This window comes from Sporothrix schenckii (assembly GCF_000961545.1).
Source record: "Sporothrix schenckii 1099-18 chromosome Unknown Cont48, whole genome shotgun sequence".
In the NCBI taxonomy this organism is placed as follows: Eukaryota; Fungi; Ascomycota; class Sordariomycetes; order Ophiostomatales; family Ophiostomataceae; genus Sporothrix; species Sporothrix schenckii.
The window spans coordinates 286,561-310,391 of NW_015971149.1; the positions used below are offsets into that span (position 1 = coordinate 286,561).

General features: G+C 51.9%; 8 protein-coding genes and 1 non-coding gene across 9 annotated transcripts; 4 read left to right on the plus strand and 5 right to left on the minus strand.

The window, feature by feature from the left end:
• Positions 1-5,396: 5,396 nt before the first annotated feature.
• SPSK_11296 lies at positions 5,397-5,490 on the minus strand. The gene has a single exon. It is a non-coding gene; the product is annotated as a tRNA-Ile (tRNA).
• A 1,596-nt stretch (positions 5,491-7,086) lies between these two features.
• SPSK_01123 (uncharacterized protein) lies at positions 7,087-8,647 on the plus strand (the record flags this gene model as incomplete). The annotated part of the gene is made up of 3 exons (XM_016728054.1): positions 7,087-7,177; positions 7,271-7,343; positions 7,432-8,647. 3 exons carry the CDS (start codon positions 7,087-7,089, stop codon positions 8,645-8,647), a joined length of 1,380 nt encoding a protein of 459 aa, XP_016583923.1.
• Positions 8,648-9,007: 360 nt separating this feature from the next.
• Positions 9,008-10,087, minus strand: SPSK_01208 (uncharacterized protein; the record flags this gene model as incomplete). Its single annotated transcript, XM_016728139.1, has 1 exon — positions 9,008-10,087. The coding sequence occupies one exon, from the start codon at positions 10,085-10,087 to the stop codon at positions 9,008-9,010; it is 1,080 nt and encodes a 359-aa protein (XP_016583924.1).
• A 3,668-nt stretch (positions 10,088-13,755) lies between these two features.
• On the minus strand, positions 13,756-15,788 carry SPSK_01069 (sphingosine-1-phosphate phosphohydrolase; the record flags this gene model as incomplete). The annotated part of the gene is made up of 4 exons (XM_016728000.1): positions 13,756-13,820; positions 13,889-15,288; positions 15,349-15,565; positions 15,632-15,788. 4 exons carry the CDS (start codon positions 15,786-15,788, stop codon positions 13,756-13,758), a joined length of 1,839 nt encoding a protein of 612 aa, XP_016583925.1.
• A 45-nt stretch (positions 15,789-15,833) lies between these two features.
• On the plus strand, positions 15,834-16,300 carry SPSK_10375 (uncharacterized protein; the record flags this gene model as incomplete). Its single annotated transcript, XM_016736816.1, has 2 exons — positions 15,834-16,067; positions 16,091-16,300. The coding sequence occupies 2 exons, from the start codon at positions 15,834-15,836 to the stop codon at positions 16,298-16,300; spliced, it is 444 nt and encodes a 147-aa protein (XP_016583926.1).
• A 505-nt stretch (positions 16,301-16,805) lies between these two features.
• Positions 16,806-17,805, plus strand: SPSK_01220 (3-oxoacyl-acyl carrier protein reductase; the record flags this gene model as incomplete). The annotated part of the gene is made up of 3 exons (XM_016728151.1): positions 16,806-17,300; positions 17,372-17,717; positions 17,780-17,805. 3 exons carry the CDS (start codon positions 16,806-16,808, stop codon positions 17,803-17,805), a joined length of 867 nt encoding a protein of 288 aa, XP_016583927.1.
• Positions 17,806-18,380: 575 nt separating this feature from the next.
• Positions 18,381-20,620, minus strand: SPSK_01048 (ubiquitin-like 1-activating enzyme E1 B; the record flags this gene model as incomplete). The annotated part of the gene is made up of 4 exons (XM_016727979.1): positions 18,381-18,723; positions 18,814-19,160; positions 19,240-20,412; positions 20,480-20,620. The coding sequence occupies 4 exons, from the start codon at positions 20,618-20,620 to the stop codon at positions 18,381-18,383; spliced, it is 2,004 nt and encodes a 667-aa protein (XP_016583928.1).
• A 947-nt stretch (positions 20,621-21,567) lies between these two features.
• SPSK_01187 (uncharacterized protein) lies at positions 21,568-22,736 on the plus strand (the record flags this gene model as incomplete). Its single annotated transcript, XM_016728118.1, has 2 exons — positions 21,568-21,979; positions 22,048-22,736. The coding sequence occupies 2 exons, from the start codon at positions 21,568-21,570 to the stop codon at positions 22,734-22,736; spliced, it is 1,101 nt and encodes a 366-aa protein (XP_016583929.1).
• Positions 22,737-23,087: 351 nt separating this feature from the next.
• On the minus strand, positions 23,088-23,793 carry SPSK_01261 (DNA polymerase delta subunit 4; the record flags this gene model as incomplete). The annotated part of the gene is made up of 2 exons (XM_016728191.1): positions 23,088-23,255; positions 23,314-23,793. 2 exons carry the CDS (start codon positions 23,791-23,793, stop codon positions 23,088-23,090), a joined length of 648 nt encoding a protein of 215 aa, XP_016583930.1.
• Between the last annotated feature and the right edge of the window lie 38 nt (positions 23,794-23,831).

Sequence of the window (23,831 nt, forward strand, 5' to 3'; positions counted from 1 at the left end):
CCGCGACAGATATTCCATCATTGCTGCTAATTTCCCTCTGGCACCCGCAGCGGAAATCGGCAGGACGCTGGCGCTGTGAGACCAGAATATCGGAAACAGAACGCGACACGATGCAAGGAGGAGGAAACAAAGAGCGTAGAGAGGACGAAAAGGGACTCGGGAAATAATGATAGCTATTGAAGAGAAAGGGAAACGCCGACGACCGAGGATAAACTGCGTTTTTTTTTCTTTTTTTACCTTTTTTTTTGGATTCCGGCCCATCGGAGGCAGGAAACTAGAAGTACATATAGCAAAATAAAACTCTCGAAGCAAAATGGCCTGCACAAATCAAGAAAAAAGACAACCCGAAAGCCATTCCCGAACGAGAGGGCTACTGCAAAGGTGGCCCGCGATTACACGAAATATTGAACAGAGGGCAGGTAATTGGGTTGCACACACACAAAATACGACTCAATCCTGTTCAGGTGGGAAAGGTACGCAGCCCCAGTTAGAGAGTGGACTCGGAAGCAGGCGCATCGAGAGACACGATGGTTGCACCTGCCTTGAACCGAGTTCCTGCTCGTGTTCTATCTCGTTGCTTTTTTTTACTTCTCGTCCCTTCCTGCCTTCTTCGTAGACTCGGCGCGGGCCTTTTTGCCTGCCCCTTCTGCACCGTTCCACATAGTCATCTGGACAACAGCCAGTCACATCGCGTACGGCGACCATCTGGGCAGAAACGGGCAGGAGCCAGCTATGTCATATCACATAGGACAGAAATTGGCAAGTAGCTCGAAGTCATGTCCGCAGCTAGTCCAGCTGTTCAGGCAGGAAAATACGGAGCACCGGAAAGTCGCACATGTGCAACTCGTAGCGCAGTTTTCAATTCCCGCCGTGATCGACTGCCGCCAAAAGCGTCCGTTTTGGCTAACTTGGGAGCCTTTTTCGCCAATCATAGTGGCCAATCCATGCCGCCTACGATGGACATCATTTCCCGCCACCGGGGGATTTTGAATACTAATGTTTCCGTTTTACTTGTTTGCTGCTCACTTTACCATCTTCACACGTATGAAATCTATTGCGTATCTCTATCAACTACGTTGGGTTCGCAGGTCGGTTGGCGGCTTGGAATTGTCACCTGCCGTTTTCGTAGCTCCCGTATTCACACTGTAATTACGTGTGTTACCGCCTCAGCAGGCGGCCAAAAAAATAGACGGTGCGCCTAGCCCACAATTGTTCGAGATGGCGCCGAGTGCGCAGTAGGCGAGAAAGACAGTCTGGCCTGGGCAAAATATCCACACAAAAAAAAAAAAAAGGCAGGGGCACCACGGACGAAGGCCCGCAGACGGCTTGAGGATCGTGAGATGACGAGAGGAAAAACGGACTGGTCGCCGAGCCTTTGAGGGGGTATTCTCGAGGCAGGAACGGGCAAGGACAGAGCTTCGTTCAAATCGGGCAAGAGACATCAAAGTGGTCCGCTATCTGGCAAGAGCCGCGATTCGCGCCCCGTTATCTGCGCACGGCAACGACCGGTGGTTGACACCTGGGAGGTTTCCCCGTGCTCATTCTCATCGTCGTTCACTCTAGCGTACCATCACAATCGTACCCCTCCATGACGCCGTGATGCGTCGACGTCGACGCGACGTGCGTCGCCCTCGAGACGGGCGTGAACAAAGAGGGGTAGCGTTTTCGTCCCTTTCCCCCTGGCCCTCTCTTCACGGTTTCATGCAAGCTTCTCCTGTCCACAGCTCTGCACCTGCGCCGAGATGGGCGGCTCTGCCAGTTGTGTCCATGATTTTGTGCAGAATTTTTTTTGGTCTTTACATCCGGACCTGGCCATGCTCCTACTACACGACGTGCATGAAGCTCCATCACGCAGACCATGCTAGGGTCGTGAGTGGCTGGCAGCAGACGGCAAAAGCGCAAAGTGCCAAAAGTCCGCATTAAACGGACAACAACGACCGCACAATGAGGGACAAGCAACAGCAAAAGTGGACAGGCTGAAGAAACGAAGGAGTCGAGTTCTGGAACGGCCACCACCCCCTTTTGGCTCGAGTGGGCAACAAGTGGGCAAAGACGATGGGGCAGGGCTCGCGGTCGCATGCAACCTGCGTTGCCAGCTGGAGCTTTCATAGTGTCATTTTTATGACGATTTTAGCTCGCTTGCTTGGTTTATTTTATCTTGAAAGTGTCTGTCTTCTAGGAGACAAAATACGAAGCAACGTCAGGACGGGACATCGCACCACTTCTTCCTTCGTTCTCGCCCATTTGGTCATATTTCTTTTGCGTCGTCCTGCAGTTTCGGGATTGTCTTCCTCCTGTGTGACGTCTTTCGTTCCGCCCAATTCCTCACAGCCTTAGGCATCGAGGCATCCCAAAGTTAAGTGCGTGCGTACCATTGGCCAGACACTTGGGCATGGTCGCACTGGTCGTTTCTTTTTAGCACAGGCTAATGACGCCGGGCGCCAATCAGCGCCGCGTCTCGCCCACCCTCCCTTGTTCCAAGCTTCTAGCTTGTCCTTCACCGCTCAATTGACCGCGTGTGAGCGGCGGCCGTCGATCAAATAACAAGGCCAAGAAAAAGTGGACGAAAAAGTGGTGCTACATGCCAGTTTCTTGAAGAACAGGAGAGAATACCACAGAATAAGGAGAGAAGAAGGAAAAGCATGATCGGTCACATGTTCTCAGCCTCAGTGCCTCAGTCGTCTTCTGTTTCCTGAGACGTCCCTCCTCCGACAAGAGAGGTCAGACCAGAGCTCGGACCAGAACCCAGGACGAAACTGTCCCACGCACAGCGTCACCCTGATCATTCCTGAGACCTGGGTTCATGTACAACTATGGAGCACACCAGGGAGGTGAAAACTTTGACCGGGGCTCCTCAGCGCGTACGAGGGGGCAGAAACGCGTGAGAAGAGAGTGCTTGTAGGGCCGTCAACCACAGTCTGGATATTCTATGTCGGACGATGCATGTCGTACACTATATCATGTTCGAGCTGCGTGGACACAAACAATAAAGCAACGTGGAGAATGACTGTCCGTTTACGGCGCATGACTTTTACATCTAAAAATTCGCAAGGCATTGGAGAGATTGCAAGGAAGGAAACATGATTTCTATTTCTATCATGGATACTTATCAACCCTGCAAAACATGAAACCTCTCCACTTCGGCAAGAAGACTGTCGCATATCTCGGTGCCACAATGGTCGTCGTAAAGGGCTTAGACAAGGGACTTCTTTGGGGAAGCCGACGTTTTGCTGTTGTACCTATCGAAACAATGAAGCGCCCGGTTGTCCAGCATTGGCTTCATTCTCAATTACCTACATAGAGACAGTGTGCAAACAGGGCAAGAAACGACTGGACTGGAGGCTCTGTGCAGTCCAAAGTACTAAAGCAGATCATGCATAATTCCTGCCTTTGCGAACGGCACGGCGTCGAGGCAGCAGATAACTCATCGTCTATTGCTTGGCCCTCACAAAATAGGATAAACGAACAAAACAGTGTGGTTGGATTATGTCTTTTTGAGTGTCGAAGCTTTAAAAAGGTGAATACCTTATGGTAGTATCTCGGCACATGGTCAGGACGTTTTGGTGATGCTGTGTCTTTGTAGGTTCCCCATTTTGCTATGATCACTTTACTTACTTACAGTCTGGCTGTGAACATTATTTTCTATACATTGGTTATTTTCCCGTTTAGTGGTATTTATTTATTTACTTATTCATTAATTGTTCTTGAGCCACAGCTCGTCAGGATATGAAAATTGGTTAAGCCGGCTGTTGTTCTCAACAGTCAGCTAACAACATTGATGAGAGAGTTACAAAGAAAAAAAATAGAGGTAGAGATGTGACCATGAAATCAAACGTGATCAAAGATGTCGAGTTTTACACATGCCCTGGGCCTGTACTCGCCAGTAGGACTTGAGTACCACCACCCGAAGTACTTATCTACGTAACCGAAACAATATCCCAGCACAAATTGGAACAACCACCGTGCTTAGATACCTTGTATGATAACCACGAGAAAAGCTCATTCTGTTCTTACCTGTCTCATGGTCAGAGCCCTTATTGAAATTTGGTGTATCACGATAGATAATATCACATAACGCGGACTGTCAGCAGTTCCAAAACATGTCAAAAAAAAAAATGATGGTATCTGGACATATTCATATAATTTATGAAAGCAAATGCTCGCCAGCAGTTCTCTCCATGGCAAAGGCTTTGGCGGCACTGTAGAGAGGCAATTCAAATAAATAGTGGCTGATTTACGCTAGCTCACCAGATCGTGTTTTAAATCCATATAAGAGTATTTTGAGGCTGCGGGGGAGAAATCACCATAAACTAGAACACGCTCTTTCCCCCAGCTCGCACGGAATGGGTTTCTGTGAAAATAGTCTACATACCATTTCTTGATATATATGGGGGGAGGGGGTCAATGTACCGCTGAGGCGCAATGGAATCTTTAACTCTATGCATACATCTTTATTCTACTGAAGTAAATGAGTTTGAGTGGACATTGGGGGACGCCAATAAAACGACGTTTGATCAAGTATACAGAAGTGTACTCTCCCACGTCTACTGCCAGAATTGTTTAGTAAAACTGTTCATGACTGGTTAATGGACAGTTTATGCAACATTGAAATGTCAAATTATACTTCGCTACCACGTGTGATCTTCGAGATTTTCAATAAAATTTAAAAGTTTGTAGGTAGAGACGATGATATAATTTTGACTGGATTATATACCATAAGTTTAAGTGAATACTTGCCCAAGAATAATCAGAATGTGCTTTTATAGTTATCAATTTACTAGATAAGGGCTGTAAACCAATACGCCGAGAAGAGGATGGGTGAGATGGAATAAGTGGTCACCTCCTCTCTCAAAGGGTGCTGTTCTTGGATTGTCTTCATCTTCGTTCTCCCATTTCTCCCTTGAAATAAAAGGCGGAACCTACAAATATAGTCAAGCCAAGTGATGACTGGAAGCAAGGAATTCAAGAGTGTAGCAATACTCAACAAGAATTATTTGACACTTATATGGTTATCAAAAACATGATGGGACCTCCGTTAAGGTACAATTTTCAGGCAAGTAGGGCACACTGCGCCTGCTAGTATTGCCGAAGAAAAGAATTTAGCAAGTTGACCATTAATAAGAGAAAGAGATGGAAGACGATTTGATTAAATCCTGTTTTAACGCGACTATCGCTTCAGAAAAATACGAATGTCGACAGGTGTTAAACATTCTTTATGTAGATAAAAACTGCCATAGATTATAAAAGAATGGTCAAGTAAACACATAGAGGACGGTGTGTTAGGGTTTTGTCAAAAAAAGATGATGAAAACGAACGGAAGAAGAAAAAGAAACTTCATTAAAAAATGTAAAAAAAATGACTGGAGAAGACCAAGCAAATTATTAATTTGTTTGAAATGGTCCCGGAGGGGCTCGAACCCTCGACTTTCGCATGGTATTCTCAGAAGAGAGGATATTAGTACGATGCGCTAACCAACTGCACCACGGAACCAGTCAGGATGATTTGTTGAACATTTCTGCGTCTATTCTATATTATTAGGCTTCAGTCGATTTGCATACTACGAACCGAAATACCAGCGAGAAACGTCAGCGGGTCTTACACAGTCCCTTCTTTATATTTTGTCGGGCGAGTGACCATTGCGTTAGGTCTTGGATGTTATTTACTTTGCGTGTAAGTGTGACTGGCCGATAATTGTCATGATCCATTTGCGCATTAGCAAGAGTCTTTGTATCCACGCTTTGTATGCCGTTGCACTCCTCCGTACTCCTAGCCTCGTGAATTTCCGATGACTATTCACGCGGCCTGTGATCCCAATGTGGTCATATGTTGCTTTCTTTTGCTGGCGCTCTAGCCAACTCAATTATCGGAAAAAAATGACCTGACAAAGGGCCCTGGCCTCTGCAGCCAACAAATTGCATTAAAATAGCAAGCCAATATTCTTGGCGCCGTCGTCTTAAAGCATCGTAGCTCTGGACCTGCTGCGAAGATGCACGCACGTTGATTGCCACCCTGCTAGTCGATTTGGACACACGGTCGTCCCAAGATGTTTGTTTGGCCGCCCCTGTTTTTGATCTGGGATGCTTCTTCAAGACAGCCAATTTCGGCGCCGGCGACGTTGCCGTTCTTTTCTCGTTTTTGCACTTTTCATCACCCTCACCTCTCTCGAAAGTACCATCTCGAGCTTCTTCGCTTCAATTTTCCATCCCCCTTGTTTTCACCATCTTGAACTGCATCGGTCCTGGATAGGGTATCGCTCTTTTACCCAGCTTTCCCTGTCGAGGTCTCTTTTGTTCATCAGCAGAGTGGTCCCGCCATGCCAGACTACATGCGGCAGTTGTAGGTAATGCTAACCAACCAGAAGATGTCTCAGCCAATAAGTTATGACTGTTTTTGGTATGATGTGTATGGAAATTGCAATTCGTCCTATTGAAAACTAGGCAATTCTTCTGGAATGGGGCCAGACCTTCCAATACTTCTAAATAGTATTCGATGCCAGCCGATTGCCTGCGAAAATGGTTTGTGAGCCCATTTCACTCTCACATGGACCGCATCTCCACTCGATGGCAAGCGCAAACATACTCCACTGGACGGAGTGATGTTCAGGCTTGCCGGAAGCATCCTCCGAATTCGATGTGGCCGGTCTTGACAAGAGGCGGACAGGTCCAATCCACACCAATATTTGCCCACGCGAACCACGTTATTTTCGAGCACGAGCAGGGATGGCGACGAACCGCGGGGACGTGGCCGTCAAGGCACTTCGTGATGCTATTGTGGATATGGTCGTCCAAATATAAGATGCCATGACCGGTGGCCAAGTGCCTGTCCGGTGGGTTGCTCCGCATGTTCTCCGGATTTCTTCGTTTTTCCTCTTTAGCACGAAGGAGGGCATCTGCGGCAAGCATCTTGTTGCCCGTGGCCTCTGTTGAACTCACACACGACCTCACAGAGTAAAACGAGGACCTACACCCCGTTTGTACTGACAGGCTCGTTTAGTTTTTCTTATATGGTGTATTTTATTCACACTGCTTTACTCCAACCTTTGGTCTATTTTCGGTGTGTCCCCAGTCATCTCTCCGTTCCAAAATCATGCGCAGCCTCGCCTCTCTCCTGGTCGTTGCTGGGTTCGCCCAGCGGTTCGTCTCGGCATCGGTATGTCGCCCGAACCTCTGCAAGCAGGGTAAGTAGTCATGTTCGTGAAATGAAGAGGAATCCAAGATTCGCAACCTGTATCGTATGAACGACTATATATGACTGACTCTTGTCTCACCAGCCATCGAGCTGCAGCCCAACGGTATCGAGGAGTGTAGCTCGTTCCTCTTGACAACAGTCATTCTACCTACTCAGTATGTCTATCTTCTTTGGAAGAATTTAAGGGACTCTGTGCATGCCGAGAGCTACGTTTCGTGAGGACAGTTCTAATACAGTATTTAGGACCGACTACGTCACACCGTCCTCTGTCGTAACGAAAACGCACACGCACACGATCTCAGAGACTGAGATAAGCAGCAGGACAGAGTCGTTCCAGCCCAGCGTCGCCATCTGGTCGACCTACACGTCCGTCGATTTGATCAACAGCGTCACGCACACGACGACCAAGCAGATCACAACCACGACCACGACCAAGTTCACAAAGACGACCACCACGGCGCTCTCCACCACGACCTCGACCACAACGACAATGACGACGACCAGAAATGGTGGTGGCGGCGGCGGTGGTCACAAACGATTTGTGGCCCCAGCCTTTGTTGCTTTGGAGGAGGACCCCCAGCCGCAGACCATCGTGCCGTCGGAGACACCCGAGTATGCAGGAGTGTGCCTCTATGTGAACCGCTACTCCCGCAACTGCATCTCGCTCGGTGCCACGCCGTCGATTACCACCATCGTCCCGCCCAATGACAGTGAGGTCCTAAGCTCGACGAAGCTGTCGACAGCATCGGCTGATGTCTCCGTGTACGTCAGTACGACACTCACCAAGACGACGACCACGACACTGCCGTCTCTCCACAGCACGACAACGGCCATCCGCACATCGACCACGGTCATCAGTACGTCGACGTCGACCACGTACACCAAGACCGACGTGCAGACGACCAAGGCGATCTTGACCTCGACGATCGGCACAACGACAACCACCACCACCAAGGCAACCGCCTCGCCCACGCCCTACCTCATGAAAGTCGCCAGCCAGTCCTTCTCGTCGGGCTCTGCGCCAAACGTGGTCGGCGCCTACGTCGACTGGATTACTCCCGGCGGTACGTCGGCACTCAGCAGCTTCCCGTACAGCTACGCTCTGGGCTTCGTCAACGGCGTCGCCAACGGTAACCTGTTTGTGATTACCGCCGCTGGCGACCTGGCAGTCATTGTCCGCAGCTATCCGTCCACCGGCCAGGTCAACACGCAGCTGGTCCTGACCGTGGTCGACGGCGGCTATGTTGTGCCCACCCTGTCGCCGGCGGCCGGTGCCCAGATCGTGTCGTGTACGCTGAGCCACAGCGGCAGCACGGCATCACTGGCCAACTGCAATTACAACCTGTACACGGTTACGTGGACCTCCACGAATGGCAAGAGCCTCACCATCATGGTAGCCACGCAGGACCCCAGCCCGCCGGGGCAGCTCACCTTCCAGCTGACTGCCACCTCGTACTGAGGGTTGCATTTTGTGAAATGACTTGTGTGTCTTTGTTACTCGTTGTTACTCATTGTTTACTTCACGTTGTTCTACAGTGTCTTTTTTACCGAGGTTTGAACATGTTGAAAGTATCATGTCGATAAGTTGGAAACTAGTATATACGTATATATAAATAAGAAAACGCCCCAAATAATAGAAGTAAGCTAATGATGTGAGTATCTTGGAAAGAATGTGGAAAAAAAAGGAAATAAAAACTATCGAAAAATAAGTAAAGGATGAAACCAAAAAAATGCTGCCTACATCCTCAGTTACACAGCCTCCTCATCGGGTATCGCCATCCCTCTACCATCTTCCGAACATTACTTGTCCCCATGTTATTTAGTGTCGCTCTTGTTGTGATGGCACTGCTGGCGCTGTGCCGCTGGCCTGATGCGACCATTGGTAGGCTTGCTCGGGCGGCACGTCGACTGACCCAGCCGCCGGTGCGGCAGGAGGTATTGCGGGGCTGCCGGCGCTGTTGTTCACGGTACTGTAGTGTGTTCCCACCGTGGGAGACGTTGCCGATAGCTCGCTGGGATTGGCACCAAAGGCCTGGTTTGCCGGTAGTTCCTGGGGAATTAGATTGTCGCCATGTAGTTCGGACGTGGGGACAGACGACGGTGGCGGGTGAGGTGAGGGCGAGCCGGTGTAGTAGCTGTTGGTATTGGTGTAACCGTGTGCACCGAAGTTGGGTGCGCCGGCGTAGCGTGGCTTGTCGTCGAGACCATTTGCGCTGGTTGCTGCGGCAGCACCAGACGCCGTGCCGTCTGGGTAGCCGGCGGCGGCCATGCCATCTTTCTGGTTCTGCGCGCGGCGCCACAGGAAGAAGAGACCGGCCACAATCAGCGCCACGCCCGCAATTGAGCCCACCACAATACCGGCAATGGCGCCACCGCCAATCCCAGACGAGCCGGCGCCACTGCTGCCGGTGGGGCCCGCTGGCGAAGAGGCGCCGGATGTCGCACTGCTGTCAGCGGCGGATGATGATGCCGGCGAGGTGGGCGGCGCAGTCTTGGCGATGAGCTCGTCCGGGCTGAAAGCCCATGTGGTGGCCGAGGGATGAGCGGAGCTTAGAGACGAGTAGGTGTTGTTCAGGTCCTTATTGGTGATGTTATTGAGAATGTCGTGGGCAGTGGACCAGCAGATGTTGATTTGGTTCTTGGCGGCGGTACACCTTTCACGACCGTTGACGCAGCACCAGGTGGTGGTGCCGGTGCCACAGTCGAGGGTGCTGCCGTCGTTTGCGCAGGTCTCAGTTATGGTCCAGCAGACGTCCTTGACGTCGCAGCAGAAGCGGCGGCCAGTGTTGGGGTCGCGAGCACACGCGTTCGGGGGCTTACAGACGAAGCTGCCGAAGCCCGGGCAAGTATGGTCGGAGACATTGGAGGTGAAGAAGTAGTCGTCGAAGTAGTCGGACATGATGTTGGTATTGATGGTTTCGTGAGGAGGTATGGAGATAGCAGAAGATTGAGGAGCAAGGAGTGAGAAAAGAAGGACGAGTGACGATCGTCAAGCTCGCGTCATCGAAGGCCAGCCGGTAGTGTCAAGGTGTGGAGGTTGAGTGGAGGTAGATGATACCAAGGAAGAACAACCGAGAGTGAGGAGAGCAGAAAATTTGGAATGGAACAAATTTAATAAAATAAAAATAAAATAATAAAATAAACGGAGTCGCGATGAAACACGTCCAGAATCCAAAGGGTACTACGCCGTACAATACTGAAAAGGGTAGGGAACAGTACCAAGACCAAGGAAGGACGTAGCCAGAAAGTATCTCAGTTAAGAGACAGACCAGGAAAGTGGATGAAGAAGACTGAAGCGAGAGTGCGTCTACTGGATTCTGGATATGACAAGAGGCAGAGGCTGACAGAAGTGAAAAGAGGGACCGGTGGGCATAGCCCTCGCGGTGCAACACTTGTGAGTATCGGGTCTACACTGGGCTTGCTGCTTGGAAATTGTTGCTGCGGGCCTCTTAGAATTGCGATGTTTTGCCTTCTTTCTGCTTTGGTGTGGTTCGTACCAAGAGGTACGGAGTAATAGTATTTCGTACCGCTGCTCTTTTTGCTCGCTTGTTTGAGAGTTTAGGTTATTGGGTCGTCTGTGGCCGTGCAGAGGGGAGACCAGAGGAAAGGACGGAAGAGTCAGTTAACACAGCATCACAAGGAGGCGCAGACACAATCCTGAGGCGGACGCCAGACAGGACAGTTGTCACGCCAGTGTGTCTCTTCTTTCGTTTCTCCTCGGCCCCTGTAGGTTTTTTTTGTCTTTCAACGCACGGGAGGACGGCAAGACCTGGCAGGCCAAGACCAGGGCCAGGCCTCCTCATTGGTGTGCTTGCAGCATTGAATTGTTGTGTCAAGGGGTTGGGGCCACCCACAACAAGTAAATACGGGGGAGATCATATCGCGAGTGGACGAGTCGAAAACAGGGTTTGCCTGCCGTGCTTGTTCAGTCGGTCGTGTCCTGGCCTCGAAGTGGTTGGTCCTGCTTGCGGAAGGATTCGCATCCCAGGGATCAACAGACTTGCGGATGGGGCGTAATTACCGGGTGTGTTAATCGTACATGTACTTCGTACCCTGTCCATAACTTCTCGCTGAGGTTTCCACGTCAAGCATGGTTTGTGACCCTGCACTGTGTTAGTTGACAGATTTTGGACATGCCTCGATGCGTTGTGATAAAATGAAAGACAAGCTCCGAGGACGACGACTGAGAGCTGTGGCAAAGTGTGCAACTGGGTTGCCACAAGTACAGAGTGCCAAAAGCATAAAACAGGATGATCGACGCGCCCCGTAAACGACTCGAGAAAAGCGTTGACCAAAGGCTAAAATCCAAGGTTTGGCGCAAGTAAGAAAATAGCAGCCAAGTTATGCGAAAGGGGTCCATAGAAAAAAGGAAAAAAGCAACAAGGAGCCTTCTCCCCCAGCCACACGATAGCCGACCGAGACGCACCGGCGCCTGTTGGGAGATACTCGGACGTGTCGGAGTACTTGACTCTGTCTCCACCCGTGCGCCCCGGTCTCCTCTGCCGGGATTGCAGGATGAAGGATTCTCAGACACTCGACTGCGAAGCGATTTTCGTGTCGTAGACCAGAGAGTGCTCTCCGATGTTTGTCCGGATTGTGCAGGAGAAGCGATGGAATCAAGACATGTTGTCTTGACGAGAAATATCTTTGGGAAAAGGACAGAAAGGAGCCGTAGGTAAATAGGGCACCCGAGTCGACAAGAGGGAAGGAACCAGATTGAGTGGAGAGGAAGGCGCAGGTTGCCGTTACCAAACAGCATTTTCTCCCACGCTCTCGGTCACTCTTTCCTTCGTTTTAGGGAATAGCCTTGCTCCGTCCTATCCTCGAATTGTCGATTGCGAGGCCCTTTTATCGTCCTTCTCTATTGTTGCATTCACACGAGAAACTCCAAATCCACGACGCGAGCGTGCGTCTACGATGCAGTTTCCTCGCATCAACCCGGATTGAGTGGCTTCTGTTGTGTGCTTTGGCACCCCAGCAAAGTCCTAAGATACTTGTCATCCTTTTGACAGACGGACAAGGGTTGCCATTCCCGCATAACACGAGCCAGACGCAGAGAAGCAGAATGTCCCTTACGAAGTAGATGCGGAGAATGGCAAACAGCTCAGACTCTCTGGGACCGACGCAGCGTGGATCCAAAACATGGTCTTGCAGTTCTTGCCCCAACCCAGCTGGTTCTGCCTCCTGCAGCTTAGTACGCCGGCCACACCATCCAGTCTCTTGGATCGCTCACCAACGGTTGCTATTTTAAGGAACTGGGCGGACCGCAACTCAGCCCAAGCCCTACAGGGTTTTATGCTCTCCGCCATGTGTCCAGTCCCACACCGACCCCGAGATTTTGAGAAGTAATCATCCCGCCGGAATTTCCTTTTTCAGAATATCGTCTGGTCTGCGCCTACGAAGGTACAAATGTTACCACCGCTTTGCTGGAAGTTACAGACAGCCAGCACAACATACTACGTATTTGCATGCTTTAAATATACGCTGTGAAGCAAAGCTTGCCGCCGGCCCGCATTGCCTCGAACTTTCGAAAATCAAATGGCCTCTAAAGACATAGCAACACGTGTGGGGTAAATGGAGACACCTTTCTGCCTGTCTTGAACTTGACTCTCCCGATCTTGCCCAATTGACTCTATCGACAGTGCAGACACAGCGTACCTAACTAGACCTTTCAAAATCGACAACACTTGAGGCAGCACGAGGACCCAGACCGTTCTCTAAAGGGCTCGAGCAGCGTCGCAATTACGCCAAACAAAGATAGAGAGTCTAAATAGTAATGTACGCCGTGGAGGCAGAGTCCGAGAGTTCACGACGCACCGCGACGTTCAATTTGAGAGAAACAAAAAATAGAGATAGAACAAGCCGTGAAACCAAAAGAAGCGAGTACATAATTTTGCGCTCCACAACCGTGACTTCCTCCTCGTACACACTTACACAAGACATATCCTCGGAGTCCGAGAAGAGATGACTAATCTTGACTGGATGAATCCGGCCAATACTCTGAGAACCGCATCCAGACGTAACGAATATGGACGACGTATTACTTGCAAGGTACATCTTTCTTCTGTTGTATTTACCTCGCATTCTCCCTCATTGTACAAGGTTCGTCATAGTCGCCCTAGAAGTGAACGCGGATTAGAGTGTCAAGGCCGGCTGCTACAACCCAACATATGCAATACGCCAGCTGAATGTGAAGCCCGTGAACTTTTGGCTCGTGAAATTTGGAGTCTTCTGTCTATACTCTAGGCGAAACTTAAAGAGATCAAAATCTCGGCGCTGAGAAACAGGCGTGACAATCACGTAGAAGTCAGGGCAAAGCCATGGAGCAATGGGAATATGTAGCTATATCATCATGTGCACAATCTTCAAATGTGTGCAGTCTTTAGAATCGACCTTGAATAATAGGAGATATACAAAGAAAAGAGAAACAAAAAAAGTTTATAGGTTAAAATAAAAGGATCCGCAAAACATAAGCAGAGAAGAAACAAAAAAATTCAGGCGTAAAAGGGGCCGTCTTAGAATCAACATATATACACCCGTTGTCCAAATGGTTGGCGAGCTTCATATTCATGATCCTAGCCCGATGAGCTCAATCACGACAGGAATGATCTCGACTGCCAACCATCCAATACCTGGTACAAGTGTTAGCTAGAAGATCCCATAAGAACATTGCCGGGGCGCTGTAGGTAGATCCACTTACCAGCATACACAATCAGTTTTGTGACCACCTCCACATCGTACCGCACACGCGGCTTCACCAACTTCTCAAACATCTCCCGCTCGCCAAGCTCGTCTTGCCGGCCCACAAACAGGTCTGGCTCGTCGACCGCCGCGTCATCTTCGGTGTTTAGCCGCGGGAATGCTGTCGTCTGTTGTGATTGCGGCACCTCGACCACTGTGCCCTGGCCCATCATCTCTTCAAACTGTGCCAGCGAGTTTTTCCGCGCAACCGACGCCGACCGTCCCTTGCTTTCGCGGTCGTTGGCTGTGCCGCCGGCACTGATAGCGCTGCTCGTACCCGTCCCACCGCTTCTCGCGAGCGGCACCGCTTCACCGTTGCCGACCGACACCGCGGACGCTGCTGCCCCGTCTCCCTGCTCGCCGCGTAGGTCGTACATGCTGCTTTTGCTGCGCACACCCGCGCTTCCCTGACTACCGATGCTCTCCCGCCGGCGTCGTTCACGATAGGCAAGCGTCTCATATGCATCGGCAGCACTCTGCGGGCCGATGCTGATCGACCGTCCGCGCCGCGCATTGCGGATATTGCGTACCATGATAGGGATGTCGCTGACGCTGGGAATGACGTTGTCGGTGCGCAGAAGCAGCACCTCGGGAATCTTGCCATACTCGCTGGCTTGCACGAAGAAACGGCGGGGCAGGTTGAGACCATGCGTTTCAATGACACGGAACAAAAACGGCAGGACTTTAAGCAGTGTGGGCTTCATGACCTCGCGCCATGCAAACACAACCAGCACGCCAAACACAACACGGGCCAGTGCGATAGGCCAGCTCGGAGAGGCAATACCGCCCGGGAGCAGAGAGAAGGTGTCCCGCAAGCGGCCGATATGCCACGTGCCAATTTCAAGGCCGATCATAACACCAGCAAAGGCAACTGAGTCGTCAAAGCACGGGCAGTCGTCGGCTGGCTCCGGGTGGATACGGACGAGTACGATGATGATGAGGGCGGCGATGATGGGTGCCCACCAGGAACTCTGCAGCATGTATGCGTCGAGCGCGGGTACCCAGTAGAATTCGATCCAGCTGATGACGGCGCCGAGCACGCTGCCGATGATAACGTCGAAGAAACCGTGCATGCCACAGTATAGGCGGCCGACAATGATAGAGAAGGCATAAAAGTAGCTGAGGCTCTCGAGGAAGAGCTTGGTGGACGGGGCAAGGTCGGACTCGCTGAGCATAAGAACGGCGTAAACGGCAACGGAGACGGCATTTGTCGAGTGCGTTGACGGGAAGCCGTATTCGAGGGCAACCGAGTCGGACATGGTGATGCGGTGAAGTGGAGGCGAAAGCGGCCGGGGAAGCGAGCACATATCTTTGATAAAGCCGCTGAAGAAGACGCCCGAGGCAAGAATGTGGACGAGGCTGAGAGATTGTTAGCTGGAGCGTTCGTCTTGCCGTTTCGTCCCGCGATCCTCAACATACCCTTTTCCAAACTTGGCGTAGTCAAACCAGAATAACATGGGCAGTCCGATCATGAAGAAAGTGTGAGTACCAAGATTGGCAGTTATGGCAAAATAACTGTCCAGCGCCGGCGACCGCAGCGCGTTCTGGAAGTACGCAAGGTACGGCGTCTCCCAGCGCACGAGGGGTAGCAACCGCTGACGCAGGCGATATCGCCATTTTGGCAGGGCGCGCTTATCTAGTGACCATGTCAGTTCTCTCTTACTGTCCGCCTCCAGTTTCTACATGAGCCACCACCACTTACAGTGGTCTAAACTCTTCAACCCGGCGTCCACCACGTCGCCATCGCCATGGCCTTGCTCATGTCCGTGTCCATGTTCCTCGGAAATCTTGACCGTCAGAACATCAGGCCCCGTGTCGCTGCGGCCTGCACCGTTGCGTATTGACGTTGCGCCGCTCATTTGTCGTGGCGGCTGTTAGGCGGGATAGGTAAACGTGTGCCGAGAATGGGTTTAGATACACGAGCCGTCGACGTGAACCGAATGATCGACAGAGAACGTGGAAGCAGAATCGATGGAAGATATTCGAAGAACAATTCGCCGCACTTTATCGTCGACGTCGATGGGGGCACCAGGGGTGATAATGTGGCAATCGCAAAGATAAAAGAGACGCGAGACCGCCCAGGAGAGTATCGTGCGGGAGGGGAGAGGGGTATTGGTAGACTCGACTCGAGAAATAATGTGCGTGATCTCCGAGAAAGAAGACAGCCAGTCAAGCCATCGATAAGGTCTTTTGCGAGGCGTTCATACAAGCCGCATTGAATGAATGGCTGGAGAAGGGTCGACCGAGGTTCAGAACGAAGGACGTCAAGACCGGGATCGTTCGAAAGCGGAAGGGTCGAAGGGCGAGGCTCTTGCTAGCATGCACAATGGAAAGATATCAGAAAGAGGAAGAAGGAGCGATCGGCCGGTAACTTGATTTGAGGACGAAGGCCGCAATCAACAGTGTATCTAGATAATAAGATATAAGGTGTATGTCCACGAAAGAAAATGCGAGCCGCCGATTCACACATTCATCCCGCGAAATGCAATGAATTTTTTGGTGGTTACGGCCAGTCCTCCCTCCTAGATCTTTAAAGAAGATTTGGTTCTTAGTGCTCTCCCATTGGCCGGTTGTCTTTAGAACCCCTGGGCAAGCTGAGGAGAAAGGGAAAGTGTGCCCACCAAGGAGTAAAAAGGGGGGAATTTAGCGCACTTTGCCAGCCCGCCTTTGGCCCTTTAGCGGTTTGAGGCAGGTGCGGCCAGCCAATGCGAAGCTCGACAGGCAACAGCTCTAATTTTGCTCTTTCCGCCTCGGCTAGCGCATGACTATTCCCCGTGAAAGAAAAGAAACGACGTAATGGAAACAAATGACATCAACGTCGCTTGAGCAAGTGACGCATTCCGATACCCAGATTACACACACCAAAACAATAAAAAATGAGGACGGCATTGGCCATACGACCGCGACTCGCAGCAGCGCCTTTGAGGATACGTACAGTTAAAAGCCAATTTGTGCAGAGCCGCCGCATCAGCGACGACAACAGCATCCTATTCAAGGGCAACGGCAAAAAGAAGAACGCAATCGGCGACGGAAGCAGCTCCAGTGCCTTTGAATCTTTGGTATCGCCGAGGACGCTTTGGCTGGAGAACAAAAAGGCCATTGTCACAGGTGGCAGCCGCGGTATTGGTGAGGCCATTGCTGAGCGGCTGGCCCAAGAAGGCGTGCGCTGCACCATTATCGGGCGCGATGAAATGGCCTTGAAAAATGTCGTCAAGAACCTTGACTACTGGCGAGAGCAAGGAAAGTATGCTATGCCACCTCCCAAGAACACTGTCTCGCCATCCACGGAGAGCAACTCAAGTTCCAGTGTGCATTCTTATGTCGTGGGCGATGTGCAAGACGAAGAGATGTGGCCCAAATTATTCGCAAACGTTTGTCTTCCATCTCCGGGCCTCGTAGCCTTTCAAATAGTTACAACATGCTCTGACACTGTTGCCCTTAGAAAGACGTCAGTATTCTTGTCAACGCCGCTGGCGTGACACATAACGCATTAATGTCGCGCAGCTCGCCCGAGGATATCCGCCGCGTGCTGGACACCAATACGTATGGTACCATTTTGGGCTGCCGGGAGGCGATGATCGGGTGGCTGGGAAACCGGGGTAGTGACCGGGTGATTCTCAACATCAGCAGCTTGCTCGCTTTCCGGGGTGGCATGGGCGCTGCGCCCTATGCTGCATCAAAGGCGAGTATCATTGGCCTCACACGTGCCCTTGTGGACGAGGGCAAGTCGCGGGGCATTCGTGCCAATGTCATCGTTCCGGGCTACATCGAGACCGAAATGACAGAATGTGAGTCAGACCTGCTCTTGTTTGAATTAATTTTGTTTGATTTCTGTCCTATGAGCCTCCAGCGCCGAAGGACACTGGTCACATATAAACGCCTCAGCCCTTTGTTCCCGGTCGTCCTTAGGTTACGGCTGCCCGACAGCCGTGAAACTGAAAACAGAAGAAGAAAGCACTATCAACACAAATTGCCACCAAACTGACGCGTACTGTTGTATATGCATGCTCGACATTACAATAAAAAAAGCTCGGCTAACAGTACACTGCATGGGTGTGGCTGTTGTCACATCCATTGCTTTCTCTTACTCCCAGCTGTGTCAGAGCCTCATCGATCAATACTCAAGGGTCGTATCCCGGCAGGGCGGTTTGGACGGCCTAGCGAGGTCGCGGATGCGGCCTTGTTCTTGGTCAATAACAGATATGCGAACAACTGTGTGCTTAACCTCGACGGAGGCCTGAGCGCTATGTCGTGACTGGGGGTAGGGCCCCGGCTCTCAAATCAAGAAAGATGAGGTGGAGTGAACGTGAAGCCGCCATTTGAAGTTGACCGTCTGTCGCTTCGCGGCAGCCAAGACATGAGATGATTTGATATGGCGGGAAGTATAGCGTTGTAAATATACAGCATGTCCTTGCTGCACATTGTGGCGCACAGCCGCGCAGTGAGATTAATCAATCGTCGATCATAACGGCTTCGCCAGTTTGGCTGGAATTGCCATTAGCAACGGACAGCACTGCTGGTGCTCGTGCCGGTGCAACCTTGGATTTTTTGGCCACGGGCTCGTCACCAACGATTTCCCGGGAACGCTTGTTGTTCGCTGGCTGGGTGTCTTCGGGAATGATAAGATCGTCGTCATCATCCACAGTGAGCGGCTGCTTCGAGTTGGAGACGCCGTTCGTTTGAGGAGCTGGCTTTGGAGCCTTTTTGGGCTGTTTGGCGATTTTGGCGGAGCCATCAGAATTCCGGTCGCTGATGCTGACAACAGCATATGGCTTGTCACCAAGAGACTCCTTACTATATGATGTACTTTGAGTTAGCATACAGATTATGGCCCATCCAATATCTTACTGGAATACAATACCAATCTGTTTTGTTTGGACGTACGCTTTTTGGAGGTTAATAACAACATTGAGAAAAGGCTCGTCGGAATCATCTATGACAGTGAGGAAGGTGCCATGACTAATACTCAGTTCCGACAGCTTCTTGTCGAGGTTGTCCGTTTCGTCGACATCGTACAGAATGCCGACCTCGTTGCTGATGACAAACTCGCCGTCTGCGTCGAATTTGAGCTGCTCCTTGGCGAAGTCATCCACCAGGTCCCGGAGTGTGATCTTGTCAAAGTCAACGTCGAGTGTTACCTGGAACGCGCTGCAAACGGGACATTCAGGGTTTGGCCTCCGCGGCCGGTCCGAAGCAAGCATGTGGTCGGTGGCATTTGGAGCAAGGAAGACCTACGAATTGGGCGTCAGTAAGCAGGCTCGTGCACGATGATACATTAGCAAAGGATGAACACAAGACGAAAGCACATACCTCTTTGACAGAGTCGTATTGTCCGCGGAGCACCTTGAAAGACTGCAGAACACAGAGGCCAGCCACGATCGCATTCGTGGTGGCAATGGCCGGTATGATGTTGCCGGCCATCTGCTTGATGTCGAAGCGCGACTTGCGCTCGATGCCAAACAACGTCGCGCGGATGTTAGCACTCGCCACCACAAAGTCGAGCGTGTCAATATCGTCCTTGTCAAACTCGATCATAGCGCCCTCAGTTCCCTCGCCCATTGCTCTGGCCGCGACAACGCGGTGGCAAAGCCGCTCGATGCTGTCGTTGAGGACCACGACGCTCTCCTCGAGCGTCCAGACCTTTTGTCCGTCGCGCAGCAGCTCCGTCTTGTTGGACATTGCCGTCGTCGTGGCATCGCGTGCCATGACCTCCGCATATGCCAGTGGCTCGGGCGGCGAACGCGTTTTCCACATGTCCTCCATGGACCGTAGCCGCAACAGGTCGGTCTTGAAGACCTTGTCAAAGAGCATCTCGGCGAAGCCGGGCGTGCCAATGGCCTGGCGGATGGCCTTGAGGGCCTGGGACTCCTTCTTGAGCTCGGCAATCTCGTCGGCATTCTGTGCGTCGTCCGAATGGTCAAAGGCCGACTCGTCCTCGCTATCGCCAAACATCTCGTTGAGCAAGTAGCTCTTGCCCCATACGATGCAGTGGATGATCTGGCTGGGTGTGCTGCGGATGGTGCACACGGGGAACGACTTAGGCACCTCTTTGGGGCTACAGTCGTAGCACGCAGTGACACCACGCTTGATGACCTGCACCTGGCCCAAGAAGCCCGCGGTACCGCTCTCGATCAGAGGCACCCCCGCCGCCAGGCACATGCGGTTGACGCGGCGGCGGGCATCGAGGTTGTCGAGCGCGTTGAAAACGACGGTGAAGCTGGCAAAGAAGGCGACGTCGAACGTCTTAATGTCGGCATGATGGGCCACGAGGTTGACCAGCGGGTTGAAACGCTGGGCGGCGTCGCGGGCGACCAGGGCCTTGGGCTTTTTGATATGCTCGTGACGGAAGAGGAACTGTCGGTTGAGGTTGCTGAGGTCGATGGTGTCGAGGTCGACGATGTGAACTTCCCGGAAGCCGCACTGCACAAGGGTCTTGAGAAGCTCGCAGCCGATGCCGCCGGCGCCCACGAGGAGAACGCGAGACTAGAGAGCGCAAGAAAATCTGTCAGCTAAACGGCCGTCGCCCACAAGCTGACCCGCAACCACTTACCTGCTTGACCAAGGCATTCAGGCCACGGCCGAGGGTTTCCATATTGTGTGCATCCCGGAGCGCATTGGGTGTCATCTGAACTTGTGTTGGTTTTGCCGGTGATGCAGGCGCGTTCGCTGGAGCGTCTACTGCCGTCGCCATGGCTAACTGTGGGGTGTCAACGATGCTTCGATGCGAGGAAGAACCGTTGGTAGACAGGACAAGAGAGGCAGCACCAAGTGAACGCGAAGTGGCGACAGAATGCTTTAAAGTGGTCAAAAATGGAAAAGAATTTAAAGGCGAAAAAAGATGAAAGGTCCAGAATGCGACGACCAGCGTAATGAGTGCTGCAAGTCGGGGCAATGGCGTAAAAAGAAGTGTTGATGAAGGTCTGGCAAAGGCACAATTGCAAACTGGATACAGAAGGAGTGTCGTCGAGCGTGAAAAGAAACGAGGTGTGCAGAAGACCAAAACGCTCGTCCGAGGTAGCGCAGCAAAAACGGAACCGTTATCGTGTCACGGCGATACTGAAAGTGGTGTCGCGAGTTAACTGAGTCAGGGTTGACTACTGCCTGAACTGCGCTGAACCAGCAGGGTAAGAGCGACTCACCACAGTGAGTGACGGTCGTCGCGCAGGCACGCGCCCAGGCACAGGCACAAGGAAGGCGCACTGAGTGCCGCTGCAGGTCGCGCGCATGTTAAGGGCCCCACATAGACTACGATTGCCGGCCCGTCATTGCGCCTCCGGCAGCTGCCAGCTGCCAAGGTGAAAAAGTTGTGTGATGCTCGTTCGGGGTCGCCTTGACGCTGTAGTTACAAGTAGACATCGACGCCATTGGCGATCTTCTGTTTTTGAAAAAGAAACAAGCCAATTGGCGTCTTTACTGCCAGATAACCACCTTCAAGTAAGTGTATTTTGTGGACATGTCGTTACTGTGCAAGGCACTGTTGTCATGGACAAATATGACTTTCTGCAAGTCACGGTGAACAAAATCTCGGTGAACAGAAGCCAAATAAAATTCCCACCGCCTCGAATAGGGCACAAGGTTTTACAGTCGCCGTGTATTCCCTTGATATGGTCCCGCATATTTCTAACATACGCACACAGAATGTCGGACGACGAGGCAGATCCCGAGCTGGTTGCGCTGCTGCGGCAGCACTACTTTGGCAAGCCGGCGGTCGACGAGGATGCCGAGACTGGCGTGCTCGAGGGTGCGGAGCACGTCTACGACAACGCAATTGACGTAGCATTGGACATGAGGTCGTGCAAAAATGCGGCCGAGGCGATCCACAGCCAGATGGAAGCCAAGAACTACACGACGTCAACGTGGGCCCAGCATGAGCTGCACCCCAAGACGCGCGACGAGAGCACCGTGGCGTTCATCTTCACAATGGATCTGTTGAACTTCTCCTTTTGGTCGGAACTGCCCGCCACTGACCGGTTCGGCATCGACTACCGCGGCAAGAAGTGGACAGGCTACTGGAGCCTGGTGGCCGCTCTTCAAAGAGCGCTGGAAGAGGGTCAGTAACAACGAGGGACCGAAACATGAATGCATGATTTCTCTCTTGCTAACCGAATGTCCTAATAGACATCCCCATCACGTCGTCTGACTTTTGGCAGAGCGAAGATGAGTGCAACATGGATCTCATGCGCAAAGTATTCCGTTCGGCGTCCGACGAAGAGATGCCGCTGCTGGCTGAGCGGCTTGAGTGCTTACGCGAGGCGGGCCGGGTGCTCTACGAAAAGTACGAGTGCAGTTTTGTAAACGTCATCAAGGCGGCCGGTGGATCGGCCACGAAGCTTGTCAACATCCTCGCACGCGACTTTGATTGCTTCCGCGACGAGTTTCCGTACGAACACCGCCGCAAGCCCGTGCGATTCCTCAAGCGCGCTCAGATCCTGGTTGCCGAACTATGGGCGTGCTTCGAAGGCAAGGACTACGGCGAGTTCCGGGACATTGACAAGCTGACCATGTTCGCCGACTACCGCGTACCGCAGATCCTGCAGTCCATGGGCTGTCTCTACTATTCCCCGCTACTTATGACCGCGATCCAAGAAAAGCGGCCAATCGAGAGCGGTAGCAACTGGGAGATGCAGCTGCGGGCGTGCAGCATCTGGTGTGTTGAGCTGATTCGGCGGGAGATTCTGCGACAGCATCCCAAGGCCAAGGTCAACGCCATTCTCATTGACTTCTTTCTCTACGATACAATGAAGGAGCTAGAAGAGGCTGGCAAGGACGATATTCCGCACCACCGGACACGGAGCATCTGGTACTAAACTGACCTGGTAGTCTGTGTCCGTCTCGTATTACTTTGCTTGTTCTCCTTGTTTCACTTCACCGGGGCGGCCTTTTTTTTTTTACGTTGCGTTACCATTTTGTTAGCGATACCACAATAGAATTCCCATTTGCCGCGGATGAAAGAAGAGTTGTCATATTTTGCAAGATCACGCGAAGTTGTTCAAGTAAATATAATATTGTGAAATGCAGAAACAGCCAACATCCCGACAAAACATAACCCATAACAAATATAAAAATACACTTTCGCAAAGGCTGCGTACAGCCATGTCGTTGCTAGTCCCGCTGTCCCATTAAACCCACAAACATATCCCATTACTCTGCCCAGTCAACTATGCTGCCATGGGAGCATTTAGAATGTCGTCAAATGACGACCGCTGGATGCCCTCGACGCCCTTGGCTTCCTCCTTCAGCATCACGGCCAGCACCTCAATGGGTGGGGAAAGGCCAAGGCGCTGTGCCCGCAGCCATCGTGACTTCCGTGTGATACCCACGCACGGCTGTTTCTTAGCAAACGGAAAACCCAGTGACAAAAGGGTACTGTGGGCGGTGACTTACCCCAAAGTGTGAACTAACGTCAAAGTGCCGCAGTACCTTCTCGCTCAGATCAAGACCCTCTTGATGCACCCGGCGAGCGGTGCCTTCCGCCTCAATGGCCCGCCAGTACCGACGGACTTGCGCATCCGAGACGGCATCGGCCTTAATCTCTGCTTCGGGACGGGCAACAACAGCCGGTTCGACGACCTCGGCCGCCGGTTCTTCGTCGTTTTCCTCGTCCTCAGCACCTGATGCAGCCTCGTCTTCGGCCACTACTTCGCGGTTGGCCTTCTTGACTTCAACCACCTCCTCGTCGTCCTTCTGTTTGTCTTCCTTGGCTTCCTTAACCTCCTTGGTCTCCTTGGCCTCTTTCTCCTTGGCCTTGTCTGTCAGAAGTGCGGCTTCCTTGGCCGACTGCCGTTGCACTGAGGGCTTGGTCACACGGTGGTTGAAGCTGAGCGTTGCCTGGCGGCCGCCAGACACTTTTCTTGTCGGCGGCATTGTAGATCGATATGCGGCAGAGTTCGAGGCGATGGAGT